General features: G+C 44.7%; 1 protein-coding gene across 1 annotated transcript in view; it reads right to left on the bottom strand.

The window, feature by feature from the left end:
• LOC138487325 (uncharacterized) overlaps nt 1-26,583 on the bottom strand; it is a 2,513,852-nt gene that overhangs the window by 796,180 nt on the left and 1,691,089 nt on the right. The window contains exons 70-71 of the mRNA XM_069613924.1: nt 16,345-16,560; nt 1,461-1,680 (exon numbers count right to left, since the gene is read on the bottom strand). Of these exons, the coding sequence (XP_069470025.1) occupies nt 1,461-1,680; nt 16,345-16,560 (436 nt within the window). The remainder of the gene's footprint in view (nt 1-1,460; nt 1,681-16,344; nt 16,561-26,583) is intronic.

Genomic DNA, 26,583 nt, shown 5'->3' with positions numbered 1-26,583 from the left:
AGGAATGCTATAACAGGCTTTTAAACTTAAAAAAGGAGAGCTGCCATCGATACATATTTCAAACAAAGCTACCATCAGGTGCAGTGCCATTGGCATGGAAAACGTCTCCAGTGGCATTCACCGGTTAGGGTTTCGGATGAATTTATATGGAATAGGTCTCGACCCTCGATTAGTATTTGTTGGTTTAGGCCAAACTAGAACCTGCAATCATTACAAGGAAATTACTCCCACTCCCAACTGCTCAGATCCCTGCAGGTGGAGGCAATAAGAGGACTTGCCAGTGACAAAATCACTGTCTCCTCAAAACGCTGGAAGTACCCTGTTATCATTATGTGCTGCAGACTATATCTCTCAACGTCCTCTTCCTCCAGATAGAAAACCAAGAGGCTGCGCTAGACACCACTCTCATTGTGATCACCCAAGCATCACTTCTTCCACCCATACACATGTTCTACATGTTACTGCAACAGGCGGACCCCCGGCACAACCACAAAAGAGGAGCATGTCAAGGAAAAAGGAAGGCACAGCAAGAGTTACCACGAGGGCATAAGGTGTTCATAATATTGAGGATTCCCTGGGCTTTTTCAAGTAATTGTTTTTTAACTGCAAGTGAGGATTGTTCTCAACCATATGCTAAGTGAACTGCACAAGCAATCCCAGCCACAGCCGGTTACATTAAATGGATGTTAAAGGTTGGAGAAATACTGTTTCTTTAAGGGGGCGGGAAAGTAGCAATGGCCGCTATGGTTGTGAAGCTGTATTTTTACCAAGGAGTATTATTGTCTGCCTGAAAACACACTCCAAAAGAGAATTAGGCGACGTTTTTTAAAGTGCAATTCGGCCATTGGGCATCTCTCTGTTACGCGGCTGAACAAAGTTAAGTAATAGAGGAAATTCAGTCGCAAGGAACTGATAACAAATATATTTCTGCGAATGTTTTAATGAATGGCACATTCTGTACTTTAAGGGCCATAACTGAATTTTCCGTTCCTGCTTTTTGCTGCAATATGCAATATAGTGCGTCATGTGTTTTAGCAGTTGGCATGTCTCTTTACTGAGGGACAACCTAAAGTAGAAATAAAAGCACAAAACAAGAACCAAGCCAACAGGAAATGTTGCGGTGGAAGGAAGTAGTTAAGAAACTGGGGTATGTGGAGCTCCCCGTTTCACATAAAGCAAAATCCATATGGTGAAAGAAGTTGAAAAAGCACCCAAAGATGAAAAGACATGAGACGTTGAAAAGATTGCAATGTTATTATTTTCTATAACATCTAACAAAAAGGACTTTGTAGGCTAGAGACATAACACAAGACATGTATGGGTTTTCTGTTCATCCACTCTGTTGCAAATACCACTGCAAGGAGTACATTGGCTTTGCTCATAACTAAAAAAAAATTGAAAATAAAGTAAAATAAAAGCTGAAAAAACTAAAAGAAAATAAAGAAGCAGGTGACCCTTACCTTTCACTGGATCGATGAAATCTATCCTCAGAGGAAATCCTCTTTCTTTCAAAGCTCGCGGCCATTCGACGGTCAGTATAAGTTGCCGAAAGAGGGTCGCATATGCTCCAAGGTAGGAAACGAATCCAGCCGCAATGGCCGTGCTTCCTGGCAGCCCACTGAGACGGTCTTGGAGTGAACCAATGATCTGAGCATATTTGTTGCTTTCCACTTGAAGGAGCTTAAAATTGGATTAGGAAAACATTGACAATTTAACCTTCAGCCAACGTTATTGCCATTGCAATTCTTAAACAGAAATTCATTTTAAAAAGTGACATTTTCAGACTTAAAGACTTTTTTAGAGCGTCAACTAAGTCACCACCATAGTGGTCTCATAGCACCAGGACTTGTCTAGAGTGGTGTACTCTGTCCACACTATAGTCTGGGATGTGAGAGAATAAGGGAGGAAAGGCAAGAGTACACACCTGGTTTGTGAAAGAGAAAACACAGCATAAGGGAGAGGATGGTGTTTGTGCTAGTTTGGTTGTGTGTCGGCGAAGCACATGTAGATCAGGGAAAGAATATAGATTTGGGAGGCAATTCTATAGTGTCTGAGCACGAGCAGATGTGTTTGGGATCAGTGAGATGGGCTTGAGATGTATTCGAGCGGACCCTTGAAGCACAAACGTTTATTTGCTATTGTTATGTTTTTCTTTCACAAAATGATTGAACTACTGAATAACAATTCTGGGACTGTCAGGCACAGCTTCCAAGGAGGGCAGAGTTAAGAGTTGACTGTGTCAAAGAAGAGTGTGGTACAAAACATTAAGGGGAAGCGGTAAGTGATAAGGAGGATAACAGTTCATCTGTGTGCTGTAAATGTTTGGCATTGGGGATACTTTCAGTACCTGCCTAGAAAACATATGTAACATGTGGGCTAGAATCCTTTCTCGGCCCAGTGCATGCCCATGACATTAATAAGATGCACTTTACAATTGCCTTTCTTTCTAGCAGGGCTCCTGTCTTCTCCTGATCTATTGTGTGAGATGTTTTCACAGGACCCGTTAGGAGTTACTTCAGGTCAATCATAGGTTTTGCCATGGAGGTGGCTCCCTGATCCATCAAAATGTCCTTAAGAAATCCAGCTAGCAGAAGTACGGGAATAGATGTTTTAAAAATGTATTGTATAGTGTTATTTCTGATTAGAAATGTTTCAGGATAGCTGGTGGCAGAATCTACAATGGCCAGAGGTTATCATTCTTGTGAGTGCAGAGAAGAGAATGTCAAAAATGGGAAGAGGTTGCAAGAGGGCTTGGGCCGCATTACTGTGAGAGTGCTTTTGACAGATAGGATTGGTTTTGCAGGAATGTTTGATGTATATGTAGATTACTGGCCAAAAGAAATAACTTAATACAAGGTACTGTCTTGGTAATGAGCTGATCTCTGGTTGTTAAGTGGGAATGTGCAAGAGCTGAAATTGCTAAGCTGGTTCTATAATATTTCGCCGCAGTATTTTTCATCGCAGGTTTTTTCATCGCCGTTTTTTTTTTATAGAAAAACTCGTTTTATTTTGTTTTTTTGGGGGGGGTTAGCCCCCCAAGCGCCCCTTTTTTTTATTCCCTTACACCCACAACCATATATTTAATTTTTTAAACCCCCCCCCAAAAAAACCCCAAGTTTTTTTCAAAATAAAAACAGTGATGAAAAAACACGCGATGAAAAATACTGCAGTGAAATGCGTGTATACCGCTAAGCTAGGAGGTGGACCCAGCCGCTGCTAGCACCTATTGCCATTAGAGGTGTTTTCTACCCAGTATAGGCACCCCGGCCACTCTACAAAATATGGTCCTGTCGATCTGAGCCCCTGGAAATCACGTCATGAAAGGTGGACCGAAGTGAGTCCTCATTTATTTGGGCTGCTTCAAAGTCAGGACATAAATATAGTGTATCACGGTCTCCTTGAGTCTTTCTTAGGGACTCAGTATCACTCAGCACACTCAGGGAGAGGCTGTTCTTATTTTGAAGTCTTACGGAAGAAGGAGTGGACCGGAACCCCTGTTTTTCTCTCTTAATGGAGCTGTGATCAGTAGTTTCCTACACCGTACCCGGCCCGCGAGATATCATTTCACAGGCAATTCGAGTCTGCTTCCTTCAATACAAAGGTCTGTTCACTACAAGTAAATAGCAACAACCTAATCACCAGCCCCAATAGTTACAACTGCCCCTACATCTCTTTTGTACTTAAAGGCAAGACCATTTTTGGATGCAAAACTCCTAAAGGTTCCCTTGGGAAACTGTACCCTTAACCCGACGGGCATTAGTGCTCAACTGCAGGGAAAAGTTCCACATTCTCAATACTAAGAAGGGCAAAGCCGGCAACTACTAGGGCAGTTAAAAAGAGCAGCTTGGCATTACATCAAATTGTTTGGACTCTTAAGCATTGCGTCTGGAGATAAATGGACCTCCAGTCGGGCCCCTGTAGATACCACTTCTGAAACCACCTATCATGGAGCCAAGAGAAGAATATGTCCTCGTGGATTTCTTTTAGTAAGATAAGTTGAGGATTACGTGCAATGCTGGGCAAATAAAAAAACATAAACAAACTATGCATAGCAAAGAAAACTATTCTTGTTTTGAAAGTTTTCTAAAACCATCTTCCTGAGTCTCTCCCCAGTGTGACTCCCAGTCATTGGCCAAAACGTTCCTCCGACGAGTGATGTTCTGGTCACTGTTTGGCCTTACCTTGGAGGCCATAGGTGGGGTAACACCTCTCAGGTGTTGCAAGTATTCATGTTTGAGCTCCAAGCACTGTTGCAGCAATGTCCACAGTGTCATCCAGAGGTGAAGTAGGCCAGGAGAGCTTCTAGGTGGCTGGCTGGGATATAGCTCACATCGCTGTCTGAGGATCCTGAACATTCTGCCACCAACCCTGTCTAACATATCTCCTCACTGTGTTGAAGCTCACTTCTTACTATAGGCTTGTTGCTGGACATTAGTGATGCACCTCGAGCTGGATGTTGTCTAACCTCCTTAATGTTCAGCCACATGCGTGTTTCTCCTCATACTGCTCCCAGATAATGAATCGACTAGCATTGTTTAACTCTCAGGTTACCACTGCCCTTACACCTCCAAGGTACTACCCACCATCCTCCTTACTTGCTTCATGTTTCTTCTCCTCTCCTCTAACTGCTGCTCCTTACTCCTTGTCACTTTCTCCACCTTCCTTACTTTAAATTGTTCTGTCTCTCACTTTCCACTTCTTCACCTCCCACAACCTCTTCTGCTCTCTCCCCTCCTTCACCTTTACCTCCCTCAACCTGGCCTGCTCTCTCCCCGGCTTCTTGATGTTAACCTTCTCCAATCTCTTCTGTTCTCTCCCCTCCTCATTGGTGTGCACCATTCTCTGCACCATCAACTCCTAATGCACCTCTACTGCCTCCTTTCCCTTCCACTCTTTCTGCACCTTACAATTCATATGCGCCTCAGCCTCCTCCTGCAGCTGTGACAGGCTCCAGGACTGGATTATGTCAAAAGAAGTGAGGCCCCATTACTAAAATCCCCTCATGTGCCTTGAATGTTGATGTGGGTTCCACCCTTTGTCAGCGATGCCTCCCAGTAGATGTTATGGCCAGTGTTCCCTTTTTTGTTTGTTTCAGAAGCACAACTCCCAAAAGACACTAAGAAAAACCAAACTGGAACCAGGGGAACCAAATTGAGAAAAGGAATGGAACAGACTGGGATTCTTCCTGCCAAACTGATGAGACACCCAACGCCTTGTCAAACCTCAGACTGGCCCCAGGAGACTGGAGGGGCAACAACAAATGAACTGAGACTGAGAAGGAACTGCAGGGCAGAAGGAGGAAGACACAAATCCTCTTCTAAACTAATGGGCATGAAAACTCACCAGCACTTGAAGGAAGTTATAAGGAAAACTAGCAGCCTTTCACCCTGGCTGCTGCCACAGTATCAGAAACTGCACACAAAACGATGCTGGAAAAGGGGACGGGGATCAGAGTTCTTTTATGGTTTTCACCTGTGAAATCCTGCCCCATGGGAAAAGACAGACACATATTGTCCCACAGAGTCAGGTGACCACTAGAACCAATGGATGGGGGAGAAGGTGGTGGGGTTGGAATCACCAAGGGACCAGTATACAGGTGAATTAAGGAGAGACCGAATGCAAGTTGTTTGGGTGAGGTCAGGTGTAGAGGATCCAGATAAGAGGCCAGAAAGGAGGGGAGGGTGTAACAAGCAGAGCAGGAGGTGGTGGAGGCTGTTGAAGTATAGCGATAGACCGAAGGTGAATTATTGGTTGTGAGAGAGTGTGGGACCAGTTGTATGTAGTGCAATGTGAAGGAGTGTAAAAAGTGAGTGACAAATGGAGAAACAATGATAGATAGAAAGGGATAAAGGTGTAGGGGGAATATGAAAGAACGTGAAAAAGAGAGAGTGTACAGAGGAGGGTATAGAGAGAGTACAAGCTGGGAGTGGGAGGAGAGGTGTGGGCAGAATGAAACAAAAAAGGGGGGGTGAAGGTGTTGGTAAGAGGTATGTGGAAAGAGTGTGGTAAGGTATAGGTAGATGCGAGGGTTGTAGTGAGAGTGAGGAGAGGGGTGTTCTAAGAAGTGCAGATAGTGGTGTAGTGCAAGGTAAGGAGAGGGGGAGGAAAAAGGTGAGGAGAGAAGGAGAAAGACAGAGAGAGTAGGTGAAGATCGGAAGGACAGAGGAGGACGAGAGCAAGGCATAAAATAAACAGTGTCGCATAGCAATTTGCTATGCAGTGCCGTAGGTGTGTTATTTAGATTGACACTTGTGTATCACAGTCTGCTATTTAAATTACCATGTTCAATGAAAGCACAGCTCAGTAAGGCATAAAATAAGCAGTGTCGCATAGCAATTTGCTATGCAGTGCTGTAGGTTTGTTACTTAAATTGACACTTGTGTATCACAGTCTGCTATTTAAATTACCATGTTCAATGAAAGCACGGCTCAGTAAGGCATAAAATAAGCAGTGTCGCATAGCAATTTGCTATGCAGTGCTGTAGGTTTGTTACTTAAATTGACACTTGTGTATCACAGTCCGCTATTTAAATTACCATGTTCAATGAAAGGACAGCTCAGCACGCATTCCTCTCTTGACCTCAGGTCTCTCTCACCTTCTTTTTTTCCCTATTCACTGGAAATTCAAAGGGGTAATGGAGAAAGTGAAGCAAGAATCATCTCTCCAATCCAAAAAGTGCCAAAGGCCTGTAGGAGAGTGCTAAGCAAAACAGGTTTTCTTTTTCAAAAAATTGCAAACTAGTAGTAATTGGGATGGTACATTTATTAGGCTAACTATATCCTATTTGGCAAAGCCTGGTATGTTAACTTAATTTCTTTTTTAAAAGACCGTCCTGCAAACCCATTCTTAAAAATGTAAGTTGTTACATAATCCATAATTACATTATTGCTACTGTAAAACACTGCATTGTCGCCACTTCATGTTTTTCAGTAAAGGTTAGTGTATCTAAACCTCATAGCGTCAACTATATTTTGTCAGGGAAGAGGCATAATATACACTTTTGAAAATGTACACGAGCATACTGCCAAATGCTTTTGATGGCAAACCTAGTTCTGGGACCTGCTCGTTGCATACATCTGTGCAACTTGTGCTCAACACATAGGCTGATCCCAAACCTCTTGACATTCGATCTTATCACACAATTGCTTTATACCAGCTTCCCTGAAAGTAAGATGGCCGCAAACTACAATATTCCATCTAGTTCACCCAGTTCCCTGCCTGTTAGGCCATCCCCTCTACTTACTCTTTCTTCCTTTTCTTCCTCTTAAATAATGAATTCACAAAGCTAACTAGATGTTTTTACACAAAGTAGTGATCAATACTTCCATCCAGTCTGTACATCTACAGATCTACTGCAATACAATATGTCAAAGGTTTCCCCCCAGCTCACCTGAGTTCTCTTCTTGTGGCGTTTCGCGGAGGACTCCTTCTCCCGGCCGGACCGGGACTTGTATAAGTGCGCGCGAGTCAAGTCTGACTCCAGCGCGAGCGTTCAAAGTTCCAGGATGTCGCGTGTTCCAGGACGTCCAGGAAGAGGATCGAAGAAGGTAAGAGATACTGGAAACGGGAAAAGGGAAGAAAGAATAAGGGAGTTGGCCAGGAACTTAGAAGGGTAACGCCGAGCAGCACACACACGTCGAGACACTACCTAGAGATAGCGTTGAGACGCGCGGAGGCACGGGGCGTGGCCCATTTATAGAACGTGCCGTGTCCGACGTACAGGCTAGTACGGAAGACGGCACTGGGCACGGCCATGTTGGAAGTATCAAGGAGCTCACTCTCCATCTGGACCAGGACCAGGAAGACCAGAAGGGGCTATGTCCATGGTTCATGACAGCATGCCTCCTCCGAAACCCCGTCCCACCAGGCTTGCCAGGGTGTATGAGATAGAATCTTCTCAGCAATCGAGGGGTGTTTAGGTTGGATAGTGGTTCCCATGTTCTCTCGCTAGGAGGATAGCCTTTCCACTCGACCAGGTATTGAAGCCGACCCCGTTTGTACCTGGAGTCACATATTCTGGATACTTCATATTCCAGCTGATTGTCCACAATCACAGGACTGGATCTGCCGGTTTTCCGGGTGGAGTGGATGTAGGGTTTGAGTAGAGAAGTGTGAAAAACTGGATGTATTCTCTTACAGGAGTCTGGTAGCTTGAGCCGATAAGAAACAGGATTGATGATTTCTTTTATGGAAAATGGACCATAATATCGGGGGGGCTAACTTGTTAGGGCGTAGATGTCATGGTAATAGCTTCGAGGACAACCAGACCTGGTCACCAATAGAATAGGAGGGTGCTGGTCTTCTTTTGGAATCAGCATATCGCTTAGTGTGAATCTGGGCCTTTCCCAATTGTTCCTTGGCTTCCTTGTGGATGTTGAGGAGAGTTTCAATCCAGGAATCAAGTGAAGGTACTGGAGTTGGATGTGGTAGAACTGAAGGTAACACGGAGGGATAAAAACCTTGACTGCAATAGAAGGGGCTAACGTTGATCGCTGAGTGATCTGAATTGTTATAGGCAAATTCAGCCAAGGGTACAAGGAGGGACCAATCATCCTGTACCTTGGTTGCGAAACAACGAAGATATTGCTCCAGGGTTTGATTAGCACGTTCTGTGGCCCCGTTGGTCTGTGGGTGATATCCAGATGAAAGAGCGTGTTGAATCCCTAGAACACGACAGAGATGTTTCCAGAATTGTGAAATATATTGTGGTCCTCGGTCCGATATGATCTTGGAAGGGAGTCCATGAAGACGGAAAATGTATTCTAGGAAAATTCCTGCGAGCTCTGAAGAGGAAGGAAGTTTATAGAGAGGCGTGAAATGTGCCATATAAGTAAACAAGTCTATGGTTACCATGATGGTGGTGTAACCCCGGGAAGGTGGTAATTCCACGATGAAGTCTGTAGCTATACATTCCCATGGTCTTGTTGGCAGTCTAGGTTGCAATAGAAGGCCCGCCGGTCTCTTATTGTCGTGCTTATTCTGAACGCAGACAGTACAGGTCTTGATGTACTCTTGTACCTTGCATTTCATTTCCGGCCACCAAAACTGTCTTTGTATAAGACGGAGCATGTTGGTTACACCACGATGTCCAGAATGAAAAGTATCATGGCAGAGAGTTATTATTTTATGTTGAAGTTTCGGTGTGGGAATGACAAAGGCATTGCCCTTGAATAAGTATCCTTCCTTGATTCTTAAGTTCCAGGGATTCTTCCTAGAGACGTCCTTCCAGAGGTCAGAGGACTGGGTTTTGGCTCGAATCTCTTCCAAGAGGTTGATCGCTTGAGCTATAAAGATTGTGTTGGGAAACATTGTAGGATAGGTCCTATCTTCAGTGGTTAAATAGTCAGGACGTCGGGACAAGGCGTCCGCAATCACGTTTTGTGATCCAGGAACATGAGTGATTTGGAATTGGTACTGGGCGAAGAAGTAGGCCCAACGCGCCTGACGACTGTTCCTGCACTCCATAGATTGGAGAATTTGTAGATTTCGATGGTCCGTACGGACCTGGACTGGATATCTAGCACCCAGGAGTAAATGTCGCCATTCTGTGAAGGCTTGGCAGATTGCCAACAGCTCCTTTTCCAGGACGGAGTAATGGGTTTCGCTGGTTGTTAGGGTTCTAGAGAGGTAAGCCACTGGATGGTCCATCTTGTCCTCAAGCACCTGTTTCAATAATGCTCCTATGGCATGGTTGGAGGCATCCGTTTCCACTATGAAAGGGCGATTTAGTCAGGCTGAGCCAGGACGGGGGCTTGCGTGAATCTTGTCTTCAAGCGTTGAAAAGCCTTCTCTTGCGAGGAAGACCAGATGAAGGGAACATCCTTCTTCAGCAGAGCAACTATCGGTTGGACGAGCTCAGAAAAGGTAGGAATGAACTTTCGATAAAAGTTAGCAAGTCCCAAGAAAGACTGAACCTGTTTCACCGATGTAGGAGCAGGCCAGGCCAGTATGGCCTTTACCTTTGAAGGGTCCATTCCAACTCCTTCTGGGCTGAGGATGAATCCAAGGTAATGAACTGAAGTCACGTGAAAAAGACATTTCTCAGGTTTGACCAAGAGCTTGTTTTCACGGAGCCGTTGTAGTACCGCCATGACATGTTCTTCATGTTTCAAGGGATCCTTGGAATAAATCAAAATGTCGTCTAGATAGACAATGTCAAAGAGAAAAAGCATGTCAGAAAACACCCTATCCATGAAACGTTGAAAAACTGCAGGGGCATTAGCTAATCCAAAGGGCATGACTAGATATTCAACGTGACCAAAGGGCGTTCTAAAGGCGGTCTTCCATTCGTCCCCTTCCTGGATACGGATTAAGTGATAGGCACCCCGGAGGTCCAACTTTGTGAATATTACAGCGCCTCTGACAGCTTCCAGGATATCTGAAATCAGAGGCAGAGGGTACCGATCTTTGAGGGTGCATTGATTTAGACCACGGTAGTCGAGGCAGGGTCTGAGTTCCTTGGAATCCTTCTTAGGAACGAAGAACAATGAGGCACCCGCTGGAGATTTTGAGGGTCTTATGGTGCCATTTTCCAAATTGATGTCCAGGTATTATTGGAGGGCCTTTTTCTCAGGTTCTGAAAGGATAAACATTCTGCCAAAGGGAATTACTGCTGAGGGATCTGTCAGAAACAATGACCCTGCTGTCCAATTAATGTACAGATTATGTCTTTGAAGCCAGGGCATACCCAGAACCATAGGGTAATGGGCTGATTTGATGATGTCGAATGTAATCTGCTCTTGGTGGTGGTTTATGGAGAGACGGACCTCTTTTGTCTGTAGGGTTATAGGTCCTGAAGAGAGAGGTCTCCCATCAATTCCTTCTACCGGCTGTTTAATGTTCCGTGACTCATATGGTATTTTATGTCTGATAACCCAGTCTTGATCAATGAAAATTCCCATAACTCCACAGTCCACCAGGGCCAGTATGGAATAGGTCTTGTGCTTGGAGGGCGATAGAAAGGCCTGTAGCACCACCAGGTTATTCTGTCCAGGAGAGTTCAAGGATGTGATTGATGTGGAGCAGACATCTTTCTCCCGAAACCTCGCTCCATCTAGGTCCGGGAGGTGGTGTTTCCCGAACGCCGTGGAGGGGCTAAAGGACATTCTCTAACGAGATGCTTGTCTGAGGCACAATACATACACAGGCCGGTGTGAATTCTTCTCATCCTTTATTGTGGAGTAATGGGCCCACAAAAGGCGCCTATTTGCATTGGTTCGGAGTAGTTATCAGGGGTTGAGACAGGATCGGATTTCACAGTCGACTCCGGAGGGGTTCGTTGAAAGGCAGTCTTAGCCTTTTTCCTTTCAGCCCTTCTTTCCTGGATACGAAAGTCTATTTGTAAGGCTAGATCTACCAAAGCCTGAAACGAACTGGGGCGAGCCACTCTGGCTAATTCATCCTTGATATCGTCATTTAGACCCCTGCGAAATAAGGTGAAACTCGCTTCAGGGCCCCAATCAGCCTCCTTTACCTGCTGTTTGAATCTGGTAACAGACGTTAGCATGTCCTGGGATCCTTGCCGAAAATCAACTAAGCGTTCCTGGGCGCTGAACACTTGTTGGGGCGGTCAAACAAGGACTTGAGCGCCTGGATAAATGCATAATAATCATCCAGGAGGACATCTCCAGAGTTCACTAGGGGAGTGGCCCAAGATAACGCATTCCCTGTAAGGTGGGAGATTATGAAGCCCACCTTGGCCCTGGAAGTGGAAAAATAATAGGGCTTGAATGTAAAATGCACCAAGCAGGAATCCAGAAATCCACGTAAGGATTTTGGCGAGCCATCGTATTTGTCTACCACTCCACCCAGTATCAGGCTTTCCTTATTGGCAGAGTCACGTGACAGCACTAATTGTTTCAAGGCTGCGTTCTCTGCCTTTAAGTTCTGTACCTCGGTTGTTAGCTCCTGCATGCCGCGCATGAGGTCCTGGACTGCTTTCTCCATAGCGGTATCAGTGTTGATCGTTTGGCGTCTCAATCTGTCAAAGGTTTCCCCCCGGCTCACCTGAGTTCTCTTCTTGTGGCGTTCCGCAGAGGACTCCTTCTCCCGGCCGGACCGGGACTTGTATAAGTGCGCGCGAGTCGAGTCTGACTCCAGCGCGAGAGTTCAAAGTTCCAGGATGTCGCGTGTTCCAGGACGTCCAGGAAGAGGATCGAAGAAGGTAAGAGATACTGGAAACAAGGGAAAAGGGAAGAAAGAATAAGGGAGTTGGCCAGGAACTTAGAAGGGTAACGCCGAGCAGCACACACACGTCGAGACACTACCTAGAGATAGCGTTGAGACGCGCGGAGGCGCGGGGGCGTGGCCCATTTATAGAACGTGCCGTGTCTGACGTACAGGCTAGTACGGAACACGGCACTGGGCACGGCCATGTTGGAAGTATCAAGGAGCACACCCTCTGTCTGGACCAGGACCAGGAAGACCAGAAGGGGCTATGTCCATGGTTCATGACACAATATGTGAAAAAGTGAAACGCACACTCCAGTTCCCAGTCAAAATATACCAGATGAAAAGGTAACTGGGTTACATCCAAGAATGCCCAAGTATTAACAGGGTTAAATGCCAAGTGCTGCAATTCAGTTGCTCTTTAGTTCTTCTCCTCCAAGCGCTTTCTTGTCACAAACAATCATCAGGGAGGATGTGCTTCTTTTCAGGTGTTACCAATTTAGTTGCTCTTTCAGTCTGTACTCCAGTTCCAGTCAAAATATACCTGATGCAAAAAGTAACTGGGGTAGGCCGATGAAGCTGTGTCTGGTCCCTCCATGTGTGCTGTCGGTCAGCCCACTGAGATGCAGCGACTGATGGACTAAATGCGAGAGGGGTTCACCACCCTTAGCAAGAAACTCGATGACATGTGTGGTCCGATCAGCGCAATAAGGCTTGCAGGGAAAAAACGGACACACGTGTTGCCGAGACCAGAATCGGGCTGGCGGAGGATGATATTACTGAGCTCCGAGCTGATGTGACTTCATTCTCCAGGCAGATGCACGCTGTCAGCAAGAAAAATTAAGATTTGGATTCCCGGCGCAACAACCTGCGCATAATTGGGGTTCCTGAGGATGACGTTGCAGGCACCATGGAGGACTTTGTTGAACGCACTCTCCTCTCTCTTCTAGATGGCTCCACACTGTCGCCCCAGTTTGCTATAGAATGGGCTCACCGCTCGCTAACCACAAAGCCTAAACCTGGGCCGCCCCTCGCCTGATAATCGCCAGAGTTCTAAATTACTGCGACAGGGACACACTACTGATGACTGGCAGGGCTAAGGGGGAGCTATTGCTTGGGTCTAACAGAATCCACCTTTATCCCGATTTCTCCGTCACAGTGCAGCAAGAATGGAAATCCTTCCTTGCGGTAAAGAGGAGGCTATGCGATCTCAGGGTTAATGGGAGGAAGCGAGTTTGATGTATGATAACCTATAAAGAGCTTAAGGATCTTGTCTTCCTCTCCTTCTTCTTCTCTGGTGTCATACCGTGTCTCCTTTTCGGCATGCCCCTGAGCATAACCACAGGTTCCCCTACCCAGGTGATCCTCCCTTGCTCGTCCATCCCCAGGGTTGGGATCTGAGAGCGCCAGCCCTTCCCTGGCCACCTGAATAAGGGACTCCCAAGGTCTATCCCGGAGAATTCCTCTCAGGTTTCTCACAGTGCTCCCTAATGCTGCCTGCTAGGTGCATGTCAAGCATAATTGAATGCATGTCAGTAGCCGCCTGAATGCCTTCCTGTGAGGATGGTCTGCTGGGTGCAGGTTAAGCATAAGTTTTCAATGCATGTCAGTTGCCATCAGAATGACTGCTCTTTGAGGATGGTCTGGTGGGTGCTCTCTAATGATGCCTGCTATGTGCATGTTAAGCATAAGTGTATAATACATGCCAGCTGCCCCTGAATGCCTTCCTGTGAGGATGGTCTGGTAGATGCTTGTTCAGTGTAAGTGTTCAAAGCATGTCAGTTGCCCTCAGAATGCCTGCTCTTTGAGGATGGTCTGGTGGGTGTTCCCTAATGATGTCTGCTTGCTGAATGTTAAGCGTCAAAGCTTGGTTTCTGTTGCCTGAATGCTTATCCTATCAGAATGGTCTGGCGGTTGCATGTTTAGTGTAACTGTTCAATGCATGCCAGTTGGCTGCTGAACTCCTTCCTATGAGGATGGTCTAGTCGGTGCTTCACAAATGGTATCTCCCAACTGATCCTGTGTGCTGTAACTAAGAAAAATGAAGATGCATCCTTGGTTTTAGCGTAGCCCACTACCTCATCTGAATGCATACTTTTCAGTACCACTGTAAGGACTAACGCAGGCATCATTAGGAGTAAGGTGGTAGCTGTAAAAGCATGTAGTATTTTAAATTCAGTGGTCCCCCTTGAGAGTTTATAGGTAGTGTTTTTACTGATCTGTCTTGTTAGGGGTTTCTAAATTAATCTGCTGGAAAACTGCTGGCATGTGCATAGCAGTATTATCTCCAATAAATGGTGGGAATGGTGCCCACAGTATTACTATTGGCATTAATAAACCGTTTCCCAATTAAGTCCAGTGTGACCTCACAACGTGGGAATCACAGTCATCCGATGGCTGAGATGCCACGGTTGCCATCAGTGGTAACATTATTCTGTTTGGTGCTATTAGCACTATTATTACCACCAAATTCATAATTAGACCCTATATATCTTATTTTTAAAATAACACCCATTTATGAGTTGCGGTGACGTAAATAACCAACATTTACCCCATACAGTTTATTCTGTTTATCCCATGTGTAACATCATGTCTATCCCACCTTATAATTTGGTTGTATTTTAAAAACAAGTGGTATTTAAAAAATCCACATGTCTCAACATTAATATGTTGGCACTGATAAAAACATGCAATCTTTTCAATACAACTTGCTTTGAAAATACAACCTTATTACTATGAGGTGGAATTGCATGGGATATTTACTGCATGGCTTACTAAGAAAGTACTGTACGCCTGTTAAAATATGGGGTTTTTATACAATGCCAAAGTTCACATGTAAAATGTGAGTCAAGTACCTTGCCAACTCATAATTAGGTTTTATGAAAAAATAGGAGCTATTTTTTTTTTATTTGTTTATGGTTCAATTACAAAATGCAGAACCTTTACAAAACAAAGCTTAAGAGCAATAAAATATTTACATTTACATTTACAACGAACAGACTTGGCATCCTGTTATAACACAACTTAAAATCACGGATATCACATCTAACGCTCTATATCCTCTAAATCTTAAAACTGTGAAGCTCTTTTTCAATGTACTTACACAAGCTAACCAATTCAAATATCAAGGGTTTATGTGTGCCTTGCATCATTCGCACCCAAAGAAATTGCAGACAGTCCTCATAATCAATATTTACAAATTTCAAGAGTCTGTTAGTCCTCATTGATTTAAAGTGTGGACACTCGAGAATGCGATGTTTCATAGTCTCAAAGGGCTCATTGCATGAGGGGAAACGACATTTGATTTCATTAGATTCCCCTTTGTTGGTCCAATTCGCAGTCCTTTCTCTAGTGTGATATAAATGCAATCTTTACCAAATGTATGCTTGTCTGGTATGGTTAAATGGAAATAAAACAACATGATTGAATCTAGGAATGCGTTGTTTAAGAAATAGGAGCTATTTAAATTACTTTGGAGCTAATTTTCCTCAAATGCATAATTTGGCGACGGAGAGTTGTTATGTGTAGACATACATGTAGGCGGTTCCCTGCTGCCAAATTTTGGTCATTTGCATGGCGAAGTGTTAAGGTGCAGGCCAATAGGAGGTATACATGTGTGTACGCCACTTTTTGCCCTGCACTTTTGCACTCAGCAGTGCAAAGTGAGTAAATGTGGCCTGGCTTGCTCGCATGCCAAGTAGCGTTTATAGTTAATTTTGAGCGCCGCTAGCCATGCTTGCATAGCAAGCCGTGCTCCCAATTACAATTAAATGCTTCCCGACATGTTCGCATGTTGGGGAGCATTTCATTTCCATTGTGAACGCTGCTTAAGCAGTGTTCAGTATTACAAATTACGAAACGCAGGTTGCATTCCGCCCCTTTCAGCTGCCATACAAATATATACAAATGTGGCATAGCGTGGCGTGATTGAAAGGCGCATCTTTCAATCACGTGACCCCACATACGAAAATTATGTTTTTATGTTTTTACTGTTACCGCCATATGCAATGTGAGTGCTCATATGTTTTTAACATTACAACATCCTCATAAATAGGCCCCAAGACTTGGCAACATAGCCCTCTGAACACTTGCAGTTATGAATTCTCCTGGAGACACTCTGTACCATTTTAAAAGGGAAAAAGCATAGTTCCTGTGATGGTTCTCAGAGGAAGCTACCTGTATCAAAGCTCCAGCTTTCTGTAACTTTTGGGATATTTGTATGGTTTTCTGTTCCTGCTTGCTTTTGTCAACCGTGGCGTCTTCAAAGCTTGTCTCCAGGTCCTTTAGTCGTGCAATGAGGGCATCTTTTCTCTGCTGAAGGCTTTTCATTTTCTGTTCAGCCTCTTCCAGAGCAACTTTCATCTCTTCTACTTTGCTGTGTAGTGGCTTAACCTGCAATGAAATTAAGTGAACAACAGATATGTAATAATGCACACAAATGAAACAACTGCAACCACTACTACTAATAAAAGCACATTTCAAATAGTGTGCAATAAATGGTGAAAAAATGCAAAAAAGAAGCGGTTTCCATGAAAATCAAGTCCCTGGGAATCTGGAAGTCAAAGGTTGGAAACTCAGGAAAGTGCATGCTAGATATTATAGGAGAAAAGGTAACATCCTGAAGTAAAATCAGGGGAATTGTGAGGTGAAATAAGGGCCAGCAGGATTCTGGAATATATACAACAGGCCAGTGGGAGAAATAATAATGTATTTATCTGTTGTATTAAGATTTATGGTTCAAACATTTAAACCTTTATCTTTCCATCCATTCTCAAACATACTCAAATTAGAAAACTAGGAGAATACATCCATTAGCTCCGTCAGAGTACAGAGTTTCCCCATATAGAACAACAGTCCATGAATTACTCTCATAAGAGTTCAGCATAACATCCACCCATCTCTATTTTTCCATTTCCCCATCCTAAAGATTATCCTTCCTTATTTCCCCCCAAGATTTTCTTTAAAAACTGGATAGTTGCAATTAACAATGGGTAGGAGTCACCCGCTGTAATTTATGTCTGGATAGCTTCACCATTTACCAAGATATCTCACACAAATCTCTGTTAGTCCTGGACAAAATAAGACAATGTGCCTCATTACGAGTGAGGCGGAACGGGTTAACGGGCTGCGCTAAAGGAGGAGGACCCGTTAAACCCGTTCTGCCTCATTACAAGCTCCCCTTGCGGGACCCGGTAAGTAATGCCTGGTCAAACCAGGCGTCTTTACCGGGTCCCGGGAGGGGAAGAGGGAGTAAACAACGGGCCGCTGGTAATCGGCCCGTTGTTTGCACCCTCTCCCATTCCCATTGAGCCCTATGGGGGCTCAGATGGGAATGGGGAAGCCCCGGTAATTCCCCTTTCTGGGAACCCGGACCCGATTTTGGACGGCAGTCATGTCGCCAATAGCGGCATGGCTCCCGGCGAAGCCTTAATGAGGCCCAATATGTTTCAATGTTTCTGTGTTTTCCTCCCACTTACAGAAACTACATCTGGAATCTGGGACTTGTCCATATATTTTCAGAATTTGTCTTGTCAGCAAGATGTTAAAGGGGAATCTCATAAACTGTGATCTGTATCACTCAGATGGAGAGTGTTTTAGGTATTTATGGATGGAGTCATGTATCTTCATTTCAGATTTCATATCTATCTGGCGAAGGTATGATCTTCTAACCCTTTGAGTCTCAATCCAGTCCTCTTCCTTCAAAACATTTTTCACTTTCCCTAGATTTGATTAAAGGGTTTCCAGAGCACTACCCAAAGCATCTATCAGGGCTAGGCAAACATTCCTGCATTAGTCTAAGAGATTGTTCTCTTTCTGACATTTCTCCTGTATTATGCTTGAATAGGTGTTAAGGTTAGAGTCCATTCTGCTTTTCCTGAATAAAAATAACGATTTCCAGAACGTGCTGGCATACATAGATGTCGTCCCAGCTTGTATCTGATAACCGCTATGGGAACGTTTTCGGTCAATCTCAAGATTTTCCTCCAAAAGAAATCTTCCAGATTGTTCCAAATTTTCCACAGAGTAAACATACAGGCTTCTGCACCGTAGGTCAAACATGCCACTACCTTAGTTTCATAGAAAGCCAGGATTGGAAGCATGGAAAATCTACAATATTTCAATCAACCTTGGGCAGTTAAAGTTTTAACTTTTGTCTTTAGATCTTGCTGTCCTTTGCGTGTCTGCAATACTGGAATAGATCTGTATGCCAACGTAAACTACTGAGGTAACTCGGGATAAGCTCTGATTCTCCAAGTACCATTTAAGCAACTTCTTCTGTTTGCCCTTTCCGTTAGAGAACACCAAGATATTTTTTTTGGCGACGTTTATTTCTAGGCCATTTTTTTTAATGTATTTTTGCAGGTCTGTTAAAGGTCTTTGAAGGCCTATGGGAGTCTGGTCCATAGGATCTAAGTCATCTGCGTATAAAATGCATGGTATTTTTTGGTCTTCGGAGGAAATGTATTGCTCTGATTTTCACTCTCTTTTAGATCTGCGAGGAAGAAATTGAATAGAGTGGGAGCCAGAGGGCAACCCTGTTTTAGTCCTCAATAAGTGAAGATTTCTTTTGTTAGGGCTCCTTGATTGTTGAATCTAATTTGTACTCTGATGGACGAATATAGGGCCTTTACGGGTCCGACCATCTCATTAGGGCAATTAGCAGCCACCATTTCTGTCCACAATTAGTTCCTTTCCACCAAGTCAAATGCCTTTGTCAGGTCTATAAAGGAGAGATATATTTTAGATTGTGTTGTTAAAGCAGAGCTTTTTAGGAGATTTATCACAAACAAATTTAGCTCTGTCCCAACTCCAAGAATGAATCCAGATTGTCGTGGTCAGACCCATTGGAGCCTTCAATCCTCTTCCTAAAAGGTTTTAGCAGCAAGGCCATAAACAGTTTCTCCAAAACATCCAGAACGGCGATAGGACGGTTGTTGGAAGGATCTGTCCTATCGCCCTTCTTGAAAATGGGAACAATGATAGTCTTTCTCCACGAATCAGGTATGGTATCTGACCTCATGACTCGGGTAAAGAGACTAAAGATGAATGGGATCCAAGCCTCTCTATCGTTCTTTATCATAGAGTTAGTTAATCCATCCGGGCCGGGAGTGTTCGATGCATTTGCTTTCTTTATCAGGATCTCTAGGCTATACATAGGGATAATGCATGGATAGTTCATCTCATTTGTGGGTTCCTGGGAGGGACAGACTTCTCTCCCATAGAGATCTTCATAGAAATTACTCTAAGTCTCCTCAGTCACCACGTTAATTAACAAAGAACGATTGGAGGAAGTTTGATTGTTTAACCATTTCCAGATGTGCATGGTGTCTTTCTTTGCTAGGGCCTTAGCATGGCCTCTGAATCTTTTAGAAGAAGCTTAGCTTTGTACCCACACAACCAGTCTCTTTATCTAGATCTTCTCTTTTTCAATAGTAATCAATCAATCAATCAAACAAGTTTATTCGGATTTCAAAAAATCCATCAAACACAAGAAATACAAAATCACAACACATAAAAAGAATTACCGTCTGTGCTCTATATCCAAATGTAATAAATCAGAGGTACTAGGAGGGAGAAAAGGGTCAACCATAGGCCCGCATTACATCCCAGATTGTCCCTTTACTAGTCCAGAGAGTCACAAGACTAATTGCCCAAGCTTGGCACTCGCTCACAACCCCCTGTGGGCCTTTTTCCCAGAGGTGTACAGTTTGCTCCAGACAGGACATTACTATGGGTGATAGTTCCAGGTGGAGCAACTGCTCCCGGATAGGGGCGCGAGCTGATTGCAATCCCACTATATGGGGCCCGCACATAACCCTCAGAGCTTCTCAAAACTTCCCTGGCCATTTGATCATTCCTGAAAACCAGTTTAACAGAGTCGGAAGAGTTTATACCCTCGCCAGCCAATCTAACACACCCCACCATAGCATCCCTGGCCACAAAGGGACAATTCCCAGCTGTACGAAGCCAGTGGAGACATTTGTTAGAAAGGGCATCCCTTGGTTCTCTCCTGCCCAAAAGCAGTTTAGGTACCCCATGCAGAAAAAACAGTAGCAGTTCTTTGCCCCCCATATACATGACTCTTGGGGCTGCGCACTCTTGAACAATTTCCATGTGCTCCAGTCCCTCCCTCCCTAAGGGGATTTGTTCTCAAGGAGCTTGGGGGACCCTCCACCAGCAGAGTTGGCCTGGTACACCCAGGGGGGTGTCCTCTATCAGCGTTAGGGTGCGTCAACTGCTCATCCGGAATAAGGATCATTAGTGCATGAACAGTCCCTTCGCAGGATACAGAGTTCAGAGGTTGCTGTGGGGGGTTGGGTCCCTTACCAGCAAGAGGCATGCTGGAAGACTCGCCCAGCGAGTCCACTCCACCGTTCCCCTCCCCACTCCTCCCCTGGGCATCGATCAGTACCAAAAGTAGTTTTTAATGACAGCTAGTTCGGAGAGCACCTGTGCACAGGGGCAACTTCCAACAGTATGCACCTCCTTGGGTGTTGGAGCAGAGGAGGGATGACTGCCGTGGGTGATGGACTTGAGCACCCTAAATGGTGGTAAATTAAGAAAGGAACTGGACCCTAAGGTCGATGCAGGTTGGTTCTCACTCCAGGAGCTGCAGATGGGACTGGGAGGGTGCTTATCTTCGGTTGCTCTGACAGTTTCTATGTCCATTGGGTCCAGAGTAGCAGCAACAGTGATTGGGGGGGACAGTCAAGAGTAGGTCCCAAGATGAACGGGAGATCAAGGGGCAAGCATGGACTTGCAAGGGGCGGGCTAAGTGGGGTGGTAACTGGTACAACAAGTGCCAGGGATGCTGGTGGAAGAACTAACACATCACGAGCCCCCTCTATGCAAGTCCCAGGAGCATTAGCCAGCAGCAAGGCATCTAGATTCCCAGTTTCGGCGGGTAAAGTATCCTGGCAGGCAATGGTTTTGTGGTTCAGACTTGGGGGGCTGACATTGCAGCTCAGTGCTGGGAGGCTAGCAAGATTGCTGCAGGGCCCCCCCACATTGTGATCCTGGGGTGGATGCTTTCATACCCTCCACGGTGTGGATGGGCCCTCGGTAGGCCAGGTCAATGTCAGGGCACGGAGAGGTGTGGGTCTTTGCTTTGGCTGTTACTCCCGGTTGGCTTCTTCTTTTGACAGCCAGGAGCTTTCGCGCTGGAGTATGTTTGGAAGGATTGGTGGCAGACTCGGAACAGTTCAGGGGTGGGGTGGATGGCAAAAAGCTGTCTGGTTTCCTGGCCAGTTACCTTGGTACAGCACAGCCTTTAAAGGACCTCAAGGATTTTAATAGGGACATAACGGAGGCCCCCCGCAGCTGGCCTGAGGAAACTGGGCTGATTTGCTGAGTATGGGCTCCAACAAACTTCTCGGGCTCTACACCTTGTAGGAAACAGTCACGAACAGTCAAAAGATGTATAACACTCGCCGGCACTTACTTCTCTTGGTGCCCCGTCTGACAGCCTACACAGCCTACACAGAGAATGCCTCTCTCCGCGGACGCCGAACACCTGCAGCGCCAAACACTGGCCCTTGCCCCGCCGCGGGCTTCACCGCTGCGGGGCTAGTGGCCGCGAGATAAGCCCAGGGGGGCATGGCCACAGTAGCAGGAAGTCCCTCCGGGGACCAGGAAGGTGCCAAACACTGTGCCCTTGCCTCGCCGAGGGCTTCACCGCTGCGGGGCTAGTGGCCGCGAGATAAGCCCAGGGGGGCGTGGCCACAGTAGCAGGAAGTCCCTCTGGGGACCAGGAAGGCGCCAAACACCGCGCCCTTGGCCCGCCGCGGGCTTCACCGCTGCGAGGCTAGTGGTCGCGAGATAAGCCCAGGGGGGCGTGGCCACAGTAGCAGGAAGTCCCTCCGGGGACCAGGAAGGTGCCAAACACCGCGCCCTTGCCCTGCTGCATAAAACAATCTTTTATTTCCAGTTTCTTTATCATCTTCAGATGTCTGTTTGGCAGTTTTTTCTCCTGTATGATTTTTCCATCATCAATGGGTTTTTGTGTTGGTAACTTCCACCCTCAGGTGCCATTGCTCCTAATTTTTGCAATTTATTCTCCCCCAAGTCTTCTTCAGAAGAGCATGGTCATTAGTTTGTTTTGCTATGATTTCCATTTACTGTATGTCTCCCAGTATGTTTGACGAGACAAAAATATAGTCTAGGATCAAGGACTGGTTTCCATTTAACCAGGTCGCCCTTGGTGGTTGGTCTCCCTTAGTTTTGAACATTAAGCATGTAGAGGTCTTTGGAGTGCATTATCCTGAGCATTGTTGCAGCACGGTGCATACGTCCAGCCATGTGCGCCTCCTCTTCATCGATTAAACACCCCTTTCCATCAATGCATGGAATGTTCAGATCCCCTCCTAGTATTATGAATCTGTTCTTGTGTATTCGGGTGAAAATGTCAATGGCTTCCGTTATCTCATCTGTCAAAGTCGCTGTTTTTATCATCAGGAGATTCTGATAGACATTTGTCAGCAGACCCCAGATGGGTTGTTTAGTCGCGTCATCTTTTATTGTCACATGTATCATCTGCAAGAAGGTGTTTGGGTTGTAAACCTGAAGTGCTTTCATGCTGCCAGTGCCATTCTTTATTAAAGTTAGTATGCCAGCTGAGGGTCTACCCTTTACTCCACCGTAGGCTGGATTTAGGTATGCAGAGTAGACCTCTAGGTGAGGCGGAAACCTCAGCCACGTCCCTTGAAGTCATATTATATCTATTTTTCCCCTGCAAATTTCATGTCCTTTAATAGATGTCTGTGTTGCCTGGTGTTCCAACAGCTAAATGTCCATGTCTTGTTTTGTTTTTAATAAGAAAGCCTCTGTAGGTCGATGATATTCTCTTGTTTATTTGCTGCATCCCTATCATTATAGGCTTTACTTTCTATTTGTCTTACTTCACGGCCAGTGTTTCCTTTGGTCTTAAAGGTTACCTTGAGCGATCCCTTCAGGGTTAACTTGGTGGCATTATGTTGAGCCTTCATTGTGTCCTGTTCAGGATATTTGCTGTCCTCTATGTTATCAGATCTAGGTTTTTGTAGTGCACTTTGTAATCATTCTTGCTAGGTATTGATATATAGATTGATTTCTCCAGTGATCTTCCTCCTGCCCTGTTACTTTTTCATCATGGCGGCAGTCAGATAATTCAAAACCTAATGGAAGCAGTAAATGTGCCAAGTCCAAGAGGGACGCTTTTACGATCCCTGAATGCAGATGTGAGATTAGTCGATCTTTAACTGATTCCCTTTGAAATTCCACTATTTTTATATCATCAGATTTAATGAACCTTAGTGGAGGGATATGTTGGAAGAGGTTCATTACATTCAGTCGGTTAAGGATGAGCCGGTCCTCCCCTGGAAAGAGACATTGAAGTTGCACAACGTGATCATCAATATTTCTTTTGGCTTTCTCCTGCTTATTTTCACTCACCCATCTTTTTTCCGCTTTAGCAGGAGCCATTCCATCAGTTTCCCCTTTCAAATTCGACCAACCTGATTTAGAGGTTTTTCCCCTTTTTCCATCTTGACCGTCATAATGTTATGAAATCTAGTTTGTTTCTGTTCCAGAGAAAAAAAAATCAGGGATAGTCTGAATTGTTTGTGGTTGGTGAATGAGTCTATGAGCGCTTCCCTCATCCATTAACACATGGAATAGTTCAATTGGATCTCCTCACTTTCACCCTCTCTGGTCTCATTTGTTTCGCTTTCATCTTCGGCCAGAGAGAGTGTAATAGCCACATCCTCCTCATCTTAGTGTAGGTTGAAAGGTCCAATAAGTCCACTTCCTCATCTAATAGGCTATTTACTATTTGATGTCCAGTAGAGGAGTGACGATTCTGCTCTTGAGACGATTCCTTATCTTCCTCCATTATTACAGCTGGAAGTGGAGGCTGTCTTAGATTCCTTACTAGCTGCACCAATGGGATCGTGATATTTCTTACAAAACCGTTCCCCGTGCTACATTTTCTTTTTTGGTAGGGGGAGATTTGTGGGCTTTTTCTGCTCTAGGCCATTATGTTTTTTTCTCATTAGATGGGTTAGATTTCCTAAATATCAAAAAGGGCTGTGTTCCCACTGAGAAGGGCTGTGTTTTCAGTGGGAAGGCCAAGCCTGCACCATTATTAGGATTAATTTTAATAGTGGTAGGTCGTATTTCCTGGAACCCTTCCGAGGGTTCTTGTGTTATTGGATCCATGTTCCTCTGCCTGTCTTGCAAGGAGTCTCTATTTCAAATACATCCAAAGATTGAGTCCACGATTTCTTCTGATATCGCCCTGGTGTAAATTTGTAAGTTTATCTTGTTCTATGCCCTTTGATCTTCACTCCAATTTATCAAAGGGAGTCGTTTGGATGTTGGATCCTGTATAAGTTCCGATTGAGGTATGTTCGAAGAGACTCCTATTTTCCCCTGTGTCATTTCCATCAATGATGCTAGAGTCAATTTTGTTTTCTAGCCGTTCTGCTTCCAAAGTCCCTTGCATAAGTCTTTGATGTGTCTTGCCACAGCCGCCTCTTGGTCTACCCTTGTCTGAAGGGAGCTAATATAAAGGCCTCGATGTAGATTACTTTTGAATGAACCATAGCAAGAAGAGTGGCTTGGTCTTTGAAGCTCTCTTGGATGGCTTCATACAATTGTAAGAAAGGTGCAAGAGATATTGTCAGCATTGACATTAAGCTGTTTTGAATGTTAATGTGCATAGCTGTTAATGGCTTTGAGTGGGCCTGATGATTTCTTGGAGAAAAGACTGAGTGGTCTAAAGTTGTTGAGGAAGGATGCAGGCTAATCCTTTCCATCTCTATGGAATCTCTATGTATTAGTCTGAGATTTAGGGTGGTAGATGACAGCTGAGCCTTTCCTTGAAGGTCCATATGAGACAAGTATATGTCTAATGTCTTTTCATCCTCACTGGTGTATTTATTTCGTATACAATTGTATCTATTCACCCATTCGTCTGAGTTTCCAGGAAGGGGTTTCTTGTTCCCTGCTTCCTCTTTTGATCAGAAAGGGTCCTTGCCCAATAGAAACTGGTTTGTTTTTGTTTGGAAAACTCAAACTCAGGCCATTACATTTTGAGAGTGCATAAATAGCAAACTAGCAGATTTCACATACCTGTAGTAGACTCTTTCAGGGTCTAACAACCTCAGTAGTCTTCTCTAATAAGCAGTATACAGGTTCTCTCTGGCAATCGGCTCTGACTATGCATGTCTGCTATTTCTGCCCTGATGGGTGTAAACTACCTCAAATTCACATGTGCTAAAATGGAGATTATGCTGATATGTGACAGTGGACAACTTGACACTCAATTGTCGTCTCCAACCTTCTGGAACCATTGTCAGAAATTAGGTTTTAAACTTGCTGATGAACATTACTTTCCCCCACAGATTAATCAAGCCACCACTTCCTGTTGTTGTCATTTTAATGTCCTGCCCACAGATCCTTCCTTTCCACCACTAGTTGTCCACATCTGTGCTGTCACTGTTATCAGCAGAGGCTTTGCTAGGAAGGTAGCTGGAGGGGCTGTAGCCTCAGATCTTTTGGTTGTAGCCCCAGATAGAAGCTCAGGGGCTACAACCAAAAGGCTAGCTAGTCGGAGTCCCGGCAGTCCCGACAGTCCCGACATTAGGGTGGCCCCAGATCTTTTTCAGACCTAGCAACAACCCTGGGGTACGGTAATTCCATGAATTCCATGAATTGGGACTTTTCGCCCTTTAAACTTCTTCTTCTTCAGCTCATTCAAAATGCTGCTGGCAGACAGTGCCCTAATTCTCTTTGCTTGGGCCCCAAGAGTAATTTCCAGGCAGAGTTTTATTTCTCAGAGAGTGGAGAGTAAAAGCAAAGGGTAAAGGTGGTGTTGCCTTGATTTACTCTTCACAATTGAACTCTGCTTTGTGAGTGCTGAAAATGACATGCAAGGGACCAGCAACACACAATTTTATTTTTCATTTATTCTTTCACATTTATAAAGCACAAAGGCAGCCCTTGGGCATCGTAGCACGGTTACAAGAAAGCTTACTTAGTTGCATGAAATGATAAATGCAGAGTTTGATAATATATATATACAAATGCCCCCCCAAAAGGTTTTTCACACCCCCAATACCCCACAAGCAAACCAGAAAATGTGGGACATTAAAAAAAAAATAGTTTCTAAGAAAACAAAAAAGCACAGTTTTCAGCCTACTTCTATTCATTTTCCCATAGAGGAAAAGTGCAGTTTTTGAACAGCCGCAGCAAAAAAAACACAGGGTGTGTTTGGGCAAGATTAGAAACAACTTGGGCACACAGCATTGACTTGATGTCCTTGACTTGTTTGGGGTAAATCCGTCCAGTTTTTTTTCAAATATTGAACAGAAAAGGGGGTTCCCCGTGCTCCTTAAAACCTTTTTATATATATATCAGCCTTTGTGCTTTGCAGTG

The sequence above is a fragment of the Ambystoma mexicanum genome, chromosome 9 (assembly GCF_040938575.1).
Source record: "Ambystoma mexicanum isolate Mex_15411 chromosome 9, UKY_AmexF1_1, whole genome shotgun sequence".
Lineage (NCBI taxonomy): Eukaryota > Metazoa > Chordata > Amphibia > Caudata > Ambystomatidae > Ambystoma > Ambystoma mexicanum.
The sequence above is the reverse complement of the archived record's forward strand: the minus strand, read 5'-3'. Positions and strand labels throughout refer to the sequence as shown.